Source organism: Spea bombifrons, chromosome 5 (assembly GCF_027358695.1).
Source record: "Spea bombifrons isolate aSpeBom1 chromosome 5, aSpeBom1.2.pri, whole genome shotgun sequence".
NCBI lineage: Eukaryota > Metazoa > Chordata > Amphibia > Anura > Pelobatidae > Spea > Spea bombifrons.
Window position 1 is genome coordinate 73935244 of NC_071091.1, and position 15167 is coordinate 73950410.

Genomic DNA, 15167 nt, shown 5'->3' on the forward strand with positions numbered 1-15167 from the left:
TTTGTGATAAACAAAATGATACATTTAAATAAATGTAATTTCACTGTTCGTTTCTAATAGCAAATCAAGAGTAGTTTAAAAATCTATTCACATTTTGTTGTTAAATTTACATATATTTAAAGAAATTGTTAAAAACATTAGATGACATATGTATGTATATTGCCCTAGTATGAAAACTCGAAAATGTTAATGTTTTTGATACTATAAAAAGTGAAGAGTAAAAACTATATATTTGTTAGAAGTCTGAAACAGTGCTTTCTAATAGATTGAACCAGTGTATAAAGTGTTTTTTTTCAGAAACAACATGTGTAAAGAAGCAACCGTGTGTTTTAGATTCAAAATTATTGTGACACATTAAACTGAAATTTTTGGAAAATATTTTTTTTTCTACTTTGTATATTTGACAAAACACAAAAGAGTAATGTCACATTGGTAACTTGTTTAAAAAGGTATTTTAAAAATCAGATTTCAGACCACAGACATCTTATTTAGTTTGCTATGGAAAAATATTGTACAATAATTTGATTCAAATGTCTCATACATTTTAATGGCTAAAAATCAAATGTCCTTGAAACTGGGTTTATTTCTGTATCAATGCAATTCAATAACTTTTTGTGTAGTTTCTCATTTCCTTGGTTCATTTCATTTATACAGCAGTCTAGAGGAAAATCAGAATATCCTAGTGAGTCTGGTGCTGCAAGGCAACAACACAGACCTGAATTTAGCATAGACCTGAGCCCAAAACAATAAAATGTAACATTGAGTGAAATGCTAAAGTCTGGAACAAACTAAAATAAGGAAGCAAAACATAGCAAATATGTTAAGCTATTTCCTTACATACCAGCATCTTCAGTTGAAATACGCTTATATGTTGAGCATCTTCTGTGTACTCTGTAGCTAAGGCAAAGAATTATAATGATGCTGTAAAAATGTTTTCCAGCCTAATGTAGGCAATTATAATAGCTTTCTTTGTTTTTTTTTTATATATATATATACTGAGTCGCACACAATAATTTATATGTACACACATTGCTTCCTATGTACATAACTATATATATATATATATATATATATATATATATATATATATATATATATATATATATATATTTATCTATATGTGGGTTTTACAGACTGTAGAATGGCTTGAACTAAGGCAAAGCCAAATCATACCACAGTGACAATTCCCCCTCCATAGACTCAGGTCTAAAATTACAGTAAGAACCAACTGGTAAAGAATAAAAAGTGTTTACATTAATTCTGTGCTCCTTCCTCTGTGCTTGTTGGGCCAAACACAAACAAGGGTAACAACACTTTTCAAGGGCACATACACATTTCACTTACTGTTACTCAAGAGCTGTATAAAATCACAGAGAGGAATCAGTTACTTAGTTATACATCCTATGTTCTGCAGGGGAGCACGTTCCATGTTCTTGTCAGCAACATGCAAACACCAGTGTACTGGAAACAAGAATGTGGTCATCCTAGTCCACACTGGCTTGCCTTCATTGTATGTCTGTAATTTATGTATACATATGTATCCAGGGTGTACTTTACTATAAAAAGGACTGATCTGGGAGCCGTTGAGGGGAGTTGTAGGTCCTCATACCATAACATTAGTAGAACATGTAAAAGATATTTTGAATTGTCCTTGTGTTCTGCAAAACTAGCTGATTCATTTCTACTAACAAACTTTTTCATTTTCAGATCACTAATTACATTTTTAAAATTTCCCCATGCCATTATATATATATATATATATATATATATATATATATATCTTTACTAAGCATGAACCTAATTATTTTAGCCTTTAAAAGAGAAAGGCTATGCAAGCCAACCAGCGTGAGTTCTGCATTTACATGGTATTTTACATTACAAACGATGTACAGAATTCTAGCTGTTTTAGATCATTACTCCTATCATGTAACACTGTCCTCTTACAGGTCTTGCTATCGGGTTTCTAGTACCTACAGTGAAATATGCGTGACACATCCTGCATGAACCTGCTTAGACTAGCTTTGCACCTTTATGCAGGTGCCCAGGTCGCCTACATGGTGATGTAGGTTTTGCTGTCTAACAATAACTGGCGTTGTAGCACAAATAGAGTGAGATAGTAGCTGCAGTTACCAAGCTTTGCTATATTGATAAGGCACCCTATATAATGCATAGTAGAAAATTGTTACGTTTGGTAATTTTGATTACATTCAGATTCCAGGGTCATTTTATCTTAAGTCCCCAGTCTTAGAGACAGTGGGTTAACATATATATATATATATATATATATATATATATATATTTGTTTTGTCCTGCTATAATACAAAAAACTAATGTATTACAGAGCTCAATATATACAAAGTCTAAAAGGCTGATTTTTATTCATTTAGTACCAGGGGACTCTGGCTTTTTTAGAAGGTTGCTGTTAACTATGTAATTGCCACCATTATTTTGTTTTGGATATTTTAAACACATTAATAAAAAATAGCCTTTTAGACTTTGTATACATTTATATTGAATATTTAGGGATTTAGTTCCCACAATTAAATCCCTTGTGGCCATATACAGGGTAGGTGATAATTGTGTTGAGCTGTATTACAGCGTTTGCAGATGCCTCGTTAAATAGGCTTAAATATTTTCCAATGTCATACATATAACCTGCAGAGCTCCAAGTATCTTCTCCATAGCAGTAAAATGACAATGAATACAGTTCTTGGGGGTTCTGACATGCTATTATCAGTTGCCAATTCTGTACATATAAAATCTGTTTAGCTATTAAAAGCCTCAATTATTAACATGAATACTGCATTATTATCCATATAGTGAATCAATTGTTAGATGGCGTGATAACAATGGCTGTGAAATTACAAAATATGTAATTAAACCACATCCTGCACATGTTACCATACTGTAATTGACTCCCCTTTTTGTCAAAAATTTCAGCTAACCAGAATCAGTCCTTAGATGATTAGTGGCAATTTTTGTTTGGAAATGAAATTGTGTCACAAGATACCGCTATCGTAATATAACAAATCTGTTTTCATAAGCTCACATACATTTTTATAATCTAAAAAATAAAAGATGAATTGTCAGTGCAGTCCCCAGGACAGGTATAACAAAGATATTGTTTTTCACAAAACAAAAATCCTAAAATATTAAAATGAGAACATAAGTACATTGTTATAGTCAATACTGAGTTGTTGGTTTTTTTTTTGTAGTGCATTAATCAAATGTATTCAAATGCTATGAATACAAGGTGTCCTCACCAGTTCCATACATATCAGCAAGTCTTTTAAAACGTGGGCCCCAGTCACTCAAGTAATCATAATTATGTTCAGAGTTTGAGCTGACTGACTCCAGTGAACTAAGTGAGTCTGCAACTGAGCCACTCCCTTCAAATGCATAGGTCTGCAGGGAGTCATAGGGAGGAGCACATGGATCCACATCCGCTTCTTTTAGTCTTTCCCAAATAAATTCTCTAAAGATCAAATTGTCTGGAGCACTTCTCATAGATGGTCTACTTAAAAACTGAATTTCTGGCGTTACATCTCTTCGTGATTTGTTGTCTCTAATGATGTTAAGATTTCTTAATGTAGTCATATCAAAGGCTTCGGTGTCTTCTTCACCTCCACCCTCATCGTCATACCTCACGATATTCTCTCTGATATCTCTTTCTTCATCAAAAATTAAAGGTTCTTTTTTTCGTCGTCTCATTGTTACAATGAGAAGGACAAGCACTGGAATATAAAATGTAGTATTAGTGTGAAGTACCCCATGTCTGATTTTATAAGCAATTGAATATGCCTGCTTCAACTTCAACACATGACTCACTCCTGGCTTGTTATGAAAGTAGAAAAATCAACCAATTCCTCCTCTTAGCATTGAGGTTCTTATAAACAGTGACTTGAATCGTGCAGAACTCACTGAGTTTGGGGTTGGGCCTAACTTGGCTCAAGCTACTTGATGGCAGACTCACCCACGTTTAGTTACTGTCTATTCTGAAAAAAATCATATAAGTATCCTTTTGCTGTTTTTATTTTTAGTTGAATTAATAGTTTATTACAGTATTGTTTAAATGGTACATTTAATCATTTAGTATGTTTATTCATGTTGTGTTTACTTTTCAAAACACCTTTACAATGAATGAAAAATAAAAGTGTTAAGCATCTTACGTTTATCAACTTACCTACCTTTAATTAATGTCAAATATCTCTGTATGGGGAAAGCAGTTGAAATAATGTTTTTCTAGGTGTGCACATTTATTTTACTCATTACAAGATAAATGAACCTAATTTACCATGCTTACCTTCTGTATCCTCTTTTGAAAGTATTTTCTTTCTATGCTTAAGCCTATGGGGAAAACCTTTAAAAGTCGTCCGGTTTCTCCATAATAGGGTGAAATACATTTTTTCCTGCAGCTTCCCTCGACACATATAACAAGCAATAAATTGCTTGTCATGTCGTTGCTAGTAGGCTTTCTTTAATGATCCATCTATTAGGAGATGTCTTACAAATGTAAAATATTGCTACTTCAGCCTTAATGTTTGCTTGAAAAATAATGTAAACAGTACTTCTCTCCGTTTTAAATTAAATAGAGAAGACAGTGGTTTCAGGCATCTCGGAAAAAGTTTTCAGAAAATGTTTGTGGATAAAAATGTGACCTTTACAATATCATTTAAATAGTTTGTTATTGTCTAAACAAGCACAGGCAGTATCAATTATAATTAAATGAAAGGCAATTTTCCGTGAAACTCTTGCCAATTTTTTTAATATTACCAGAACCATAAGTGTTGAGATTTCTAATTTTATTCTGTTAATTTCCAAGGAAGACAAACTAAGTCCTCAATTGAATAACGATTTAGTCTCTTTATTCCAATGTCATGAATATGAAAGTGCTGTGACAGTATACATCTGTCAGACAATCTGCCAATGTGTAATTAGTATAAAATAATAAACAATAAGCATTAAGTTAGCCAAATAAAAATACCCATAAAAATGAAAACCAAAAATCAAGCAATATTTGTCATTAGAATACATACAAAGATATATAGTATTTTTTATATTGCTCTTCTATTATTTTATAAAGATGGCAATGGAGCAATAGCAGACTGCCAATTAGGTCTGATTTGATTCCTTCTGAATCATATGTTGCTCTGTGGTTTCAAGGTTCCGAATGTCACATTTATTCCTTGTTGGAAATCCTTCTTTTGTCTTTGAGGAGCATGTCAAAATGTTCATCATTTATTCTGATATTTTTACTTTGATTCTATTACTCATTCCCCCTAATAGTGACTTAGTAAATATCAACCTCAATAGAGCTGGGAAATAACTGGAGCAATTTCAATGCTGAATTTGGAAATAGTCTCCTGGTTTCTATGGCATTTGTCTCAACTTTCATGCAGGGTTTCTCACGCCTATATTTAATTTTATAGGAATTCCTGGAAGACAATATAATTATATTCTAACAAAGTAGTAAAACCTTGGGCAACATCATTTAGTTCTCTATTACAGTCCTATTACACTGTAATCAGAAACATGACAAGATTTGTAATTAGGTTGCTGTCCCTGTGTGTATTTTGTAATATTTATTATGAATAAAACAGTATAGTTGGATATCCATGTGTTATTTAAATACTGCTACAGCCAAGACTTAAATATATTTAAGTAACTCCTAAATTTCTAATGGTGTGTGCCCATGAAAAAATGTACTACCTAGAAAGGACTATGCATCTGGAATTGGTAGCTTTTTGGCCATTTGGCCAATATTATTAGGTTGCATGCCTGTGGACATCTTATTATTTGTCAAAATTGACTTACCATCATATACCGTATTTGCTCGATTATAAGACGAGGTTTTCTCCAGAGCAAATGCTCTGAAAAATACCCCTCGTCTTATAATCGAGATCGTCTTCTAATCAGACCTCATTCTGCTTCGGCCGTGCTGCTTACCGGGCTTTGATCGCGAGCAGCGTCTCTGCTATTAGCAGCAGGAAACAGGAAGCTAGCACAGTCCTCACATAACTCTACCTCCCCCCTCCTTCCTCTGGGGGCGGGGCCAGAGAAGTTGCTCGCACAGCCAGGCCCCTGCAGAAGTCTGCGAGTGGGAGATCTGCAGTTCAGGTAAGGGGGTGGGGGGTTTGAGCGTGTGTGTGTATGTGTGATTAATGGAATGAATGAGTATTTAAATGTTTGTGAATGAGTGTGTGTGTGTGTGATAGCATGGATGTGTAAGGGGGGTGGGGGTGGTAGCATGGCATAGGGAGGCTGTAATCACACTTCTAACATCCCCAGGTTCCAGCATGTACTGGCTGCCTTGGCTTGATAGGAGTGTGATTGCTGTTAGCAGTATATATATATATATATATATCTCCAGGAATGCATTTTAACCCCCTATATGCCACTCAGCCCCATGATATGCCTTTTAACCCCCTATGTGCCAGAGTGGCATATAGGGGTATAAGGCACATCATGGGGCAGAGTGGCAAATAGGGGGGTATAAGGCATTTCTGGGGGCAGAGTGGCAAGCCTGGGGGCAGATGTGCATAACTGGGGGGGGCAGGTTGGCAAATAAATGGAAATAAAAAATATATTTTTCTCAATCATAGCTTTTATTAAATATGAAAATTAGTTTACATGAATTAATATTTACTAGTAAAACTTTTTTCCTATAGGGTAGTCTTATATTCAGGCTTTTTGTTTTTTTCCTAAATTAATATTTTGATTTTGGGGGGTCGTCTTATAATCAGGGTCGTCTTATAATCGAGCAAATACGGTTATATCCACAATACCAAAAAAATAAATGTAAATAAATTACAAAACTAGACACTTACCTAACAATGTCAGTACACAGGCTAATATTGCAATGAGAGCCCCCGTGCTCAAACCAGCTGGTAAGATGTACGCTTCCGCATTGCATGTTTGGGCTATGCCATCTGCATCACAGTCACAAACTCTAATAGTCAGGGTATTTGTACTGCTAAGAGAAGGGGATCCACTGTCCACAATAACGATGGGCAAATAAAATACTGACTGGTCTTGTCTCCGAAACCCATTTCTCCTTGTTAGAACCGATGCTGTATTATCTGTAGTTAAAAAAAAAAAAATACTATATTTACTTAAACATTTTCTGTACCAAGTATTCTTTTCCAATATTTCCACTGAGACGTTTAGGTATCAAAATATTGAACAAAGCAAGATTCCTTTCAAAAAATGTCCATTTTGTATTCTAGAGAAGACTATATTCCTAGTTATCTGTTACATTGCCAAAGGCATCTATAAATCCTGAAAGCTTGCTTATGAAAAAAAGACCTGAAAAACATAGGCAGCAGTGGTATACATTTGTCAAATGCAATTCAATTGGATAGGCTACACTAGATACAGGTGCTTTTCCCCCATAAGCATTAGGAATAAATTAGCATTTAAGTGTTGTTTGGAAACATATTTATTACTTCTTGGTACATCACAATTTCTGTCTAAATACAGGCATGATACAAAGTCAAGCAAATGTCACATTGCGGTTCTTCAATCAACGAAGTGAGAGAAAAGGGACAGCCAATTTAGCATTACTTTTGACTTTTCACTGGTTGTCAAAGATTTATTACCCTTTGGCAATGCCAGAACTAATCAAACAATCTATAATATGAAGAAAAAAAACTGTGTGAAAAGATTTCATAAATATCTAAACTCAGATTCTGAATATGTACTGTTATGTTCCAAAGAAGCCAATTAAAATTGTGTTTTTATTATTTTTTTTTGCAACAAATATATATAAATATTAAAATGTTAAATAAACATATATAAACAAATTAAATCTCATTCAGTTCTATTTATAGGGATCTCAAAACACAAAAACATTTTGAGGAAAAGAATACAACTATGCTGCGAGGACAAGAATGCAAGAATGATGATTTTTTTTTTCTTTGGGAAATTGATGTCCTTGAAGATATACTACAGTTGATCTGTGATAGCATTGAAAACAGTTACCATGACATTGCTTTATTATATGGCTGAGCAAGCTTCTGTTTGTACAAAAAAAAGTATGCTAGAGAGGGTTAGCAAAGGAGCTTGAAGAACAAAATAAGAAAGACTATTGTGCTTTGATTAAATAATTTTATGCTGTCAATAAATTATTTTTGCAATGACTTTTTCTATAGTTTTTGGATTGTTTCAAAATAGGTCATAGAGATTTGGCCATAATTTATTCTCACATAATATCTATTTGAGTAGTTTGACTAAATTAAAGAATGGTAAAATATATCTGCAATGATTACATACCATATCAACATAATGTAAATGCTATTTAGACACTTTTGGTTTTTCCTTTCAGTTTAGAGACCATTTTATTACATTTGGGAAACTAATGTCCATTTGTGCTTTAGGCAGTTTCATATTACTTTTGATTACATGAAAAAGAATATATTATTGAGAACTATGATATATTAACAGATGACCTTAAGTCTGAATAGATCACAATGTGACATCAATTCCCTCTAGGTAAATGTGTGTCCTATAGCAAAATTTTGTATAAAAGATTATTGTAAAAGACACATTTTACATACCAGTACTCATAGTAAAACGATGACTAAATGAATGTATTAAGATAATAAAAATCTTCCATCTAATGGCCGCAAATTGACACATACACTATATGTACGTATGTGCACTAGCGCCCCTCAGTGTTTGGAAGCTAAATTGCATCCTCCATTGAATTGAATGGACACCATTTTTTTGGACGATTACTTTAGGGTGAAGATGAAAAGCAATGGCTTAACATCATGGCTCTAAAAAATTAAGTGACTGATTTATGTCTTAAAGATATTCATCCATTAAGGACAAAGGTGAGGGACATAGATTTTTACTGTCCACTCTTGCGGCACCCGAGGGTGATTGGATAGACCTCATGCCTTCATACCAGGGAAGGTATACTTTATCCTCTCTCTCAGGAATAGAAAGGGAGTAGTCAGAGGATGGGGAATGTGCAGGAGATAGGGGATTAGAAAGGATGTCCCTAAATGGGTATTCTTTTATATTATTCTTATCTGATATAAAGTTTGCGCACCTGGGTAAATTAACATTTGTTTCATCTTCTCTTTACATTTCACATGTTTGTTTCATTTTATATGGATATAAAATATAAATCTGCCTATAGGTTATTGCCCATGCATTTTTTTAAGAAGGGGCAGAAAACAATTCAGAATGTTATATATATTTAGTTATTTTCAGTACTCCCAACAATGAAGCTTTTGTGTATGTATAAATGTATTTTATTTATGCACCATGAGAACCATGTAAAGTGTATGCATGTTTAGCACTTCATTCTATCTTTAGGTTTGCCAAAGATTCGTAGTAAGACCGGAACCTAGACTTTTTATACACAGCACAATAAATAACATTATATAATACTCAGCATTCACAACAGTCTCATGTGCCTCGTTTACAATATTATAACAATGCAAGTTAATGTCAGCTTTCCTCTATAAGCAATATAATTGCAAATTTCAGATGGAATCATACTGAAAATTGTAAAAAGTGAATGTATTTAGAACAATATATTTTGGATTAATTATTAACAACATTGCCATGAAGTATCAGCTTGTGACTTCATTGCAGAGAAACAGCTTGGATCCTATTTTTTTTTCAAATTTTTATCAAGGTTACTCACTAGCGATACCAATCTCATGGTTAGAGAGTTCAATGAACCCTTGATTTAAAAGAAAAAAAAAAGAAAAATTATAAGATTGCTACAACAAAGTGTGAAATGATCTTCTATGGGAAGATTTAAGGTTACAATACCATAAATCTGATAAATGTGGATCAGAGGTTGCATGAAGTCTATTGTGTATGGTCAATGTTCAGATATTTACTGATAAATATTATGGGACCATCATGTGCCTCTTCAGTACTATTAATTGGGAGTCTCAAATACTGCATTCCACACAAGAATGTAAAAAATAATATTTAAATTTGAATTCTGCCATTTTGTCCTCTACTAAAATTCCTGGCTCCACTAGGCAGAGATTTACAATTTTACTATCTTGGTTGCTGTTATCTTTTTACCCTTCAAAGTAAATCAATGAAAATATTTTGGTATTTAACTATTTGGGAAATTCTATGTCATGCAGTAGTGTGTTGATAAATAGACATTGTGTATATGTGTACCCCATCAACCCACTGTATTTTGTCTAAAAGAAACAAAGCCAGACGGAGGAAGTAAATATTTTAGTAAAAGTAGACCAGGATGAACAAAGTAAATACAATGGTGTCTCCTTGAAACAGATTTATAAGTAGAACAAACGTATAGTTAATTTTTGTCATCACAAAATTTATGATATTGGCAACAGAAAAATGGCATTTCCTGATGAGGGTTGCTATATCCTAGCTAGCAACAGACATTCTCCTCCCTGATTGGCTGCACACATAATAGCTTTTTAAAGCGTTCTAACATTTACATGGCACAGGAATAGTAAATATAAAACGTGCACTGGAAACAGATAGTTTAAAAAAAAAATTTTTTACAAGTATCTTAAAAATGCCCATATGGCCCGTTAAAAATGTTAAAACAATATTCAGGCAATTTGTAATGATGAATTAAAATTTTTGATCAAGTCACTTTGAAAATAATTTAACCATATTAACAAATGTGATTTAATCTCTGCAAAATAATAATACATACCTTTATTGTCTCTCAGTGTAAAATTTATATTATTTGCTTCTGGTGGTACACTAAAATAAAACCAATGACCACTTGATGGATCATCTTTATCCACTGCACTTATTTCTTGAATTACCTTTGGAAGAGAAAAACATACTCATAATGTACAATCTATATTATTCAGCAATGCACAGAGAATATGTAAGATTCCACTGCAGTAATTCCACATTTATATTATAGTATGAAATAAGTGGCAGGAGACTGATATGAACATCCATCAAACATGACAAAAATAATTAAACCAATGGATCTTCCCCTAAGATTATTTCCAGATGAATGTCAGATCAAAACTGAGCTGTAGAATGCTTAGACAGAACAGACATATTCATTCCAGGTTTTAAACCAATGCATTCGGCACATTTATTTATTAAACAGCTTGTCATATATGAAGAATGTCAATTAGAAGCTATAGGGAACATCTTACTGGTTCAATTATGTTTTGCTTTGTTCTAAAAGATTGGTTGCAGATGTGTGATATATCTTCTGAAAAGTTTTAAGCAAGGATTCGTCAAACAATTCCCCTTGCATCGTTAAATACACGATGGAGCAGGGGTGGGAGGGTATGATTGAAATGATTCAAGTTTGCATGTGCATTGCATTTAATTTAATAAGTCCAAGAATAATACAGAAGAATACTAAGATGCACTAAAACTATAGTGGAAGAGATACTTTAAAATGTACTTCTTAGAATAAATAGTTAATACAAGCACATTTGCTTCAGCACAGTAGAGAGAATTAAGAATAATTGGTTTAAAGTATGTCTAATGACATAAATGAAAATTAAGGAGCAGAAAACTAGGCTATTCATAATGCAATCAGACCCTACCTTCATTGTGATTTGACCTAGACAAATAAGATTGGAGGCATTTCCCCTAATTTATGGACACATGAAGATCTACAGTTGCAAGTAGTTAAAATTATTTAAATATCTTCCTGAAAGCGTTAACGTACACATGAAAACTTTAGATATTCTGCAACACCATAGTAAAAAGAAATTTAGATATCAATTCATAAACTGAGGTTTCATGAAAACTTACTTGACCAGGGGGAGAACTTTCACAGACAGTAGTCTCATATTCCATGGCAAATTCAGGAGCATTATCATTAATATCAACTATATTTATAGCTACAAATCCTTTCCCAATCTGTGCTGGATTTTCTGTAACAAGTAGAAAAAGTAGATTGAAATGTATTGTTCTTTAAAAGCCCTGTCTCCCCTTTGGCTTTTTTGTCAATACTTTGATATATCCTAAATGTAGACACATGGTTAACCAGTCTTTCTACAGTCCAGTGAGCTGATGACAGTTCTTGTGAATAGGTTAGACTGCATTCATATTTCTTCATGATTTCTTAGCAATGCTTTATAGAATAGGTTTCCTTTTGTTGAAAACGTTTACTACAATCTAAACAAACACTGATATATGGAGATATAGATGATTAAGGATATACACTCACTTGCCACTTTATTAGGTACATCTGTTCAATTGCTTGTTAACACCTCAAACCTTGAGCCACACCGGGTGCCGCTCCTGTCAGCTAAGAACAGGAAAGTGAGGCTACAATTCGCACAGGTTTAACAAAATTTGACAAGGAAAGACTGGAAGAAAGTTGCCTGGTCTGATGAGTCTCGATTCCAGCTGCAACATTCAGGTAGCAGGGTCAGAATTTGGCATAAACAACATGAAAGCATGGATCCATCCTGTCTTGTGTCAAGGGTTCAGGCTGGTGGTGGTGATGTAATGGTGAGGGGGACATTTTCTTGGCACACTTTGGGCCCCTTAGTACCAATTGAACATCGTTTAAGCGTGACATCCTACCTGAGTATTGTTGCTGACCATGTCCATCCCTTTATAACCACATTGTACCCATCTTCTGATGGCTACTTCCAGCAACATAATGCACCATGTCACAAAGCTCACATCATCTTAAACTGGGTTCTTGAACATTAAAATGAGTTCACTAAACTCCAATGACCTCCACAGTCACCAGATATCAATCCAATAGAGCATCTTTGGGATGTGGTGGAACAGGAGATTCGAATCATGGATGTGCAGCCGACAAATCTGCAGCAACTGTGTGATGCCATCATGTCCATATAGACCAAAATCTCTGAGGAATGTTTCCAGCACCTTGTAGAAAGTATGCCACAAAGAATGGCAGTTCTGAAGGCAAAAGGGGGTCCAACCGGGTACTAGGAAGGTGTACCTAATAAAGTGGCCAGCAGTGAGTATGTGTATGTATGTATATATATATATATATATATATATATATATATATATTTATACACACACACACACAAGGGGCGTTTGAAAATATTCTGTACTTTTTTAATTTAAATTATATATACAAAAGTGTGGAAACTTTTCAAATGCCCCTTGTATGTATGTACACATCTATATATATATATAACATATACACACACACTGTACAAAGGTATTGCGATACATCTCTTACTTCAGGGTTTTCAATCATACCTGTTGCCATGGGTATATAAAATGAAGCACCTAGCCATTCACTCTGCATTTACAAACATTTGGGAAATAAATGGGTTGTTCTGAAGAGCTCTGTGAATTCAAACGTAGCGCTATGATAGGATGCAACCTTTGCAATAAGTCAGTTCGTGAAATGTTATTCTTGCTGGATATTCCACAGCCAACTGTAAGTGGTATAATTGGAAAGTGGAAGCATTTAGGAATAGCAGCAACTCAGCCATGAAGCAGAATACTTTGTAAAGTCACAGAACTCTGCTGGTTCCACAGCTGAAGAGTTCCAAACTTCCACTGGCATTAATATCAGCACAATGTGCACCGGGAGCTTGATGGAATGGGTTTCCATGGACGAGCAGCTACATGCAAGCCTCACATCACCAAGTACAATGCCAAGTGTTGTATCAAGTGGTATAATGCACACCTCTACTGGACTGTTCTGTGGAGTGATGATTCATGCTTCCCTGTTTGGCAGTCTGATGTGTGAGCCTGGGTTTGGCAGATACCAGGAAAATGTCCTGACTGCATTGTGTGCCTGACTGCATTGTGTCTGGGGCTGTTTTTCAAGGATTGATGGGGAATTTGATGGGGAATTCCACTGATGGGGAATTTGCTTTAGCATACCAAGATATTTTGGACAATGCTATGCTTGTTCCTTTGTGAGAACAGTTTGTGGAAGGCCCTTTTCGATTCCAGCATGACTGTGTCCCAATACACAAAGCAAGGTCCATGAAGACATCGTTGGATGCATTTGGTGTGGAAGAAATTGACTGGCCAGCAGAGAGTCCTGACCTCAATCCCTTCGAATAATACAACTAACCATATTTCAAATCTCCAGATTTAGAAAACAAACACCCATGGATGGAACAAATATTCTGTATAATAACTGTATTTTTCTATCTGGTTACAAATTTGCCATCAGGTTCCAGAGAATATACTGCAGTAAAACGTTAGAAGTGAAATAATATGAAATTAATTCATAGATCAAGTAACAATCCATACAATGTAAAGATAAAAATGAACAACTTACGGCTTTCTATGGCCAGGACTGTGATATTGTGGACTGCATTGGTCTCTCTGTCCAAAGATCTTGCTATGGTAATGAGTCCACTGTTGGCATCAATATTGAAAAATCTCTCAAGGTCAGTATTGCGATCTATTGAGTATCTAAATTAAGACATTAAAGTAATTAGGTTGGCACATATTCCAAACTTGGAAGACATATGACGAATATATTTGGCCAAATGGACTGCATGCATTATGAATTGAATACCATGATCTGGGTTAGTGATTCTCATCATTTGGAGGTCCAAAGAATAACAGCTGTAACTGACACTGTAATACACCCTCATACTGTTCAGTGCTTATGTGTGATACCTTAGTTGATCTAGAAAATGTATCTACACATTCATATGCACAGAGAAGAATCTGGGCAAATGTTTATATAGATATGCTCTTGATCAATTAACATCTCACACATAAGCATTGGATGGTTTACAGAACACTATGAGGGTCTGTTATCTAGAATGCTGGCAGCCTTCCCTAGTGATAACTATCCACTATCATTTTAAGCAGACAGGACAGGGTTAATGGAAAAAGATTTAATAGATAACCAGAGATAACCCTCTGCTCATGTTTAATCTCCTCATTGCCTCAAATTGTCCCGTTCATTTTTATGAATATATCAAAGTTTTATGTTTTATATAAAACTTTTTGCTTAACTATGATATTATTATTGAGAAAATCTTAGTTTTCCATGATAGTTTTTACTATAGAATCATGAAGATCTTGACTAAACTAGCATAATAAATATTGCCTACACACTGTCAGAAGACAAGCTATATTCAAAGCATGCAAAACAATCTAAACTACAGTTTCTGAACCCAGGTTGTGTTAGTAATAGTTAGTTGAAGTCCCCAATTTTAATTCCTTCTATTATAATGTGTGAACCTTCAACATGTTGAACCCCATAG

General features: G+C 34.3%; 1 protein-coding gene across 1 annotated transcript in view; it reads right to left on the reverse strand.

Moving 5' to 3' along the window:
- Window positions 1-2810: 2810 nt before the first annotated feature.
- The window catches only part of LOC128496956 (cadherin-7), a 66627-nt gene continuing 54270 nt past the window's right edge, over window positions 2811-15167 (reverse strand). The window contains exons 8-12 of the mRNA XM_053466797.1: window positions 14225-14361; window positions 11746-11867; window positions 10670-10784; window positions 6828-7079; window positions 2811-3734 (exon numbers count right to left, since the gene is read on the reverse strand). Coding sequence (XP_053322772.1) covers window positions 3241-3734; window positions 6828-7079; window positions 10670-10784; window positions 11746-11867; window positions 14225-14361 — 1120 coding nt within the window. The 3' untranslated portion in view covers window positions 2811-3240. The remainder of the gene's footprint in view (window positions 3735-6827; window positions 7080-10669; window positions 10785-11745; window positions 11868-14224; window positions 14362-15167) is intronic.